We start from the raw sequence: 4,065 nt of genomic DNA, 5'->3' as shown, positions 1-4,065 counted from the left end.
CAGTCTCAAAACAAGATCAAAAAGACCTTTTGGCTGAATATAAGTTTTTAAAACTTGATTAGGTGGACATTTTAAGGTTTGAGGTTTTGATCAGTTTTTATTCCTGTATTTCATGTAACGTCATCGATAAGTCCTGTCTAAATGTTGTCTGCAGTAAACATGGCTGGATGGAAGAAAGCTCTTATCATCATTGTCTGCCTTCTGCTCATACTGATCCTCATCCTTGTGATTGCCTTCAGAAAACGTTTTCTTAACTATAAGAATAGGACTGTCAGYGTGAGAAGCAAACTATCGGTGTAAGTAGTATTGCTTGTGCGTTTGATTATTTGCTTTGAAGGTAGGTCACTCTTGTGTTGATTAGTTTTTGTCTTGGTTTTTAACTCAGGAAGTCAGCCGGCACCAAAACAGAGCGTCTGAGCCTTACGCAGGCAGAAGTCATACAGGTTTCTAACGGTAAATCTAAATATATCACTGTCACACTGTAGAATAATTCACGTGATTCATCAGGAAACATGACTGATTTTTTTTTTTTGACTTCTTCACGCAGCCACCCCGAGCATGATGGGAAAAAGTGTTTGGAGTGATCACGTATCAGGCTCTGGTGGGTRAAGTGCCTCCATCTTTTCAGTTGTTATTGTTTAGTCAATTTTTAAGCTAAAAAGAAACATCTGAGAAAAAAATTGCTTACGAAAAATGAATATGTCACTTGTTGTGGATACTTCTTGAATGACCTCAGTTTGGAGAAGCAGAGTTTTATTTGATCAAATTGTTGAGCTWAATGGGGGTTCAAGTGAGGTCAAGGCCAAAGTCAAAAATTTTATCAAACTGAGGTGATTCAAAGATCTACAGCAGGTAAGATATTAATTGTTCATAACCTTTACAAAAAAATCTAAATCTGTATTTTTAAAGCAAATAATATTTAATTAATAGATATTATTGGAACTTTCTCCAAAATAGATGTTTAACCCATAAGGACTATGTTTATCTTAGTAAACATTAAATTGTCTACTATTTAATGTCAACAAAAAATAAACTTCTGTTTATTAGTTGAGTTATTTTTCTTTTTAGCTAGTTCCTATTATTACTATTTTTTGCTCACACTAACAATTTTGTTAGCTTCTTCATCATTTTTGTTTAAAAAGTTCACTATTTGAATAATTCTTTTTTTTTTCTTTACAAAACTGGTATAGTCGTGTTTAAAAGCTCAAAAAATGTTCATCATAAAAACATTGTGCTGCAGAATCCGATGATCAGGTCAGCACGGTCAACCAAGAGAAACAGGAACCTCAAAACACTGAGGTGCAAACCACAGATCCAGATCCAAACGGGGGTGAGACTGCTCCTAGGTTTTTATATTTCTGGAAAAGAGGTTTCATTGTTTGACCCTAAAAATGGTCTGACTCTCTTAATTCATCCCAGCTCCAGTGAAGCAGGGACCAGACACCGTGAACAACGAAGTACGCCTCTCCATTCAAGGTAGGACTRTCATCGTAGTCTTCAATATTTTAAAAAAATCAGTTCATTAAAAAACGTACAGGAAACAGGATTAACTCCAACTGCAARCATTTCATTGTTAGTGAAAGAATGTCCCATTGAAAGAGAAGGCCGAGCTGCCAGGTGTCCACTTCCTGCTTTCGTCAAAGAGCACTTCCTGTTGTAACAAAAGAGTCAAACAGTCTGCGAGTCCACTCAGCCTGAATCAAACACTGATTGTTTCATTCTCATGGGACGACTGTTGCTCATTGTTTTGTCATGATATTTTGTTGGATATGTTGATTTAACACAATCATACTGCACAAATAAAGATTAACATTCGTTTTTTTATTATTATTTAGCACTTTAAAACATGATAGTGATAGAAAGCTAAACAAAGATTTGCGTTGGGTTTACTTAAATAAATTATGTTAACAGGTTCTACTCAACTGAATTGAGTAAATATAACACTTTTACATCACATTCACCTATAAATAAACATAAAATATGTTATATTTACTCACTTCAGTTGAGTAGAACTTGTTGACATTTTGTTTAAGTAAATCCAACACAAATGATTGTTTGAGTGATTTCTTACGTCAACTTTGTTTCCTGAACTGGTTTCCTGGTTTTCTTTATTGCAGGTGTTTCAGAGACATCTGATGGTGTGAGTAAGATTACACTTACACCATTAATGCACAAACTAACAACCCATGCGTCTGTTACAATTTTTCTCTAACACGCGATACATCTTACAGACGAATAATTTATTTTGGAACACCTTTTTGATTCGATATTGAACAATCTAAGGGTTGCCAATCTCATTTTCATTGAGGTTCACATGAGCATCATGGCTGCCCTCAAATGGCCACTTGATGCTGAGGTTTCATGTTCAACTTCRACTAAACACAAAACATCACATTCCTCATCTCATTGCTACAGCTAACAAACTTTATGTTATTTCATGCATAGAAACAGACTTCCTCTTCAGTGTCCTCGGTGTACAACCGACTAAATGTGAAATAAAAAATACAGAAATACTATTTAAAGTAAAAGTAAAAGAGATTTACTCACCGTTGAGTTGTGGTGAGTAGCTTGATTTCTTCCACTTTCCAACATGGAATTCCAACTGGAGGGCTGGTCTAGTTTACATTTACAACTGTAAGTGGGAAATTCCCACTTCCCAGTACAACTAAATAAAAAAATGTGAATTTCTCTGGCTGCCAGTTGCAGGCTCCTTTTGATATAGTGGTGAGATGCCATTGTTTCACAGGTAAAATAATTGTTGTGAGATGTAGTTTAAGATCAAAGCTGGCTTTATAACGGCATGTGTTTATTATAAGACATTAATATATCTTTGAAGATCTCATGGGCCACATAAAAAGCTGTGGTGGAATGCATTTGGCCCTCGGGCCTTGAGTTTTCATCTAGTTATTTTTAGCTTAACATATGTAAAGTTTCAGGTGAAGAAGCCTTCTTAATTATTTTCAAACTCCTTTAAAAACAAAGTCATGTTTGCTTTCATCTTGATGGTATTTACTTGTCTACTATCCTGACTCTTTCAGTGAAATATAGCATTTGCCCCTGGCTAAAACATAAAACCAAAGCATGATCAATCTGCCAAGCTTAACGCTTAAAGATGTGTTCTTTCTTCCATTCCTGTTTCTTCCATTGCAGTCAGAGACTTCATTTTTAAAAACCACAAAAAAATGCAGTTTCCTTRGATGTTCATTATTACATTTCTGATTCAGAGATTGATGATGCTGACATATTTTTGCTAATATTCACAAAGTTTTCATTATTCAAAGCTGGTCCATGCTGTTAGATAAGACTGCTGCCTTCAGTCAATGCTTGAGCCACCACTAGGAGCATTTTGTTCCTTCAGCCACCACTAGGAGCATTTTGTTTGTTTTTATGTTCATTTGAGTCTTTCTGGTATGTTTCAACAGGTGTCAGTGGAATATGCGCAGCTGAATCGTGATCAACACAGTGAGAGCTGTGACCATGCTGACCACAGCCAGAACAATGTAACTGAGGCTGACAGCAGCACTGGCAATGACACCGCTACCCAGGATGGAGGCAACTGTGACCCAGCATCAGACTGTTAAATTACCAACTTTTTGTTTTCTTATTCAGTACAGTATGTTGTACTGAAAGCTCCAACATCAAGTATTTTACCTAACAATGATTTATTGCTTTTTAAAATTGTAATTTTGTTTTTAATTATAAACATTTTTGCTGACCTTCATATTTTTTCGGTTCATGTTTCAGCTTCCAAGACAGAAAAAGAGAATATACTTTTTATGAACAACAAAAAGAAGAAAAAAAAGATTCAGTCTGATTACAATGATGACCAAACAGGAAATCTGAGCAGGAACCAACGTATGGGAAGAAACTTATGCCAGAAATTGAATTTGGGTTGTTCTGATTGAATCTGTGTGTGCATAATTTGAAAATGAATGCATTGGTTTGAAAACGTATTTCACTAAATTGAAAATGAATTTGAAGTTTTGAATTTGAATTAATTTGTTTTGAAACTGCATTTTGGATTTGTTTCTGTATTTTATTTATTATTATTATTATTATTATTAT

At 34.9% G+C, this 4,065-nt stretch overlaps 1 protein-coding gene across 3 annotated transcripts in view; it reads left to right on the top strand.

Moving 5' to 3' along the window:
• The window catches only part of pecam1a (platelet and endothelial cell adhesion molecule 1a), a 12,090-nt gene extending 8,101 nt beyond the window's left edge, over positions 1-3,989 (top strand). The window contains exons 9-16 of one of the 3 annotated variants that reach the window (XR_001310107.1): positions 155-296; positions 386-453; positions 548-601; positions 1,241-1,330; positions 1,420-1,476; positions 2,118-2,140; positions 3,423-3,642; positions 3,745-3,989. Coding sequence is in view for 2 of the 3 variants with exons in the window: in XM_014006899.1 (XP_013862353.1) it covers positions 155-296; positions 386-453; positions 548-601; positions 1,241-1,330; positions 1,420-1,476; positions 2,118-2,140; positions 3,423-3,581 (593 nt within the window). In the remaining variant the exon portion in view is untranslated. Of the gene's footprint in view, positions 1-154; positions 297-385; positions 454-547; positions 602-1,240; positions 1,331-1,419; positions 1,477-2,117; positions 2,141-3,422; positions 3,722-3,744 lie in introns of those variants that run through there. The other 2 variants (XM_014006899.1, XM_014006900.1) reach the window with 2 other exon arrangements.
• The last annotated feature ends 76 nt before the right edge of the window (positions 3,990-4,065 follow it).

This window comes from Austrofundulus limnaeus, unplaced genomic scaffold (genome assembly GCF_001266775.1).
Source record: "Austrofundulus limnaeus strain Quisiro unplaced genomic scaffold, Austrofundulus_limnaeus-1.0 Scaffold38, whole genome shotgun sequence".
NCBI lineage: Eukaryota > Metazoa > Chordata > Actinopteri > Cyprinodontiformes > Rivulidae > Austrofundulus > Austrofundulus limnaeus.
This window is presented reverse-complemented; position numbering and strand designations above follow the sequence as displayed.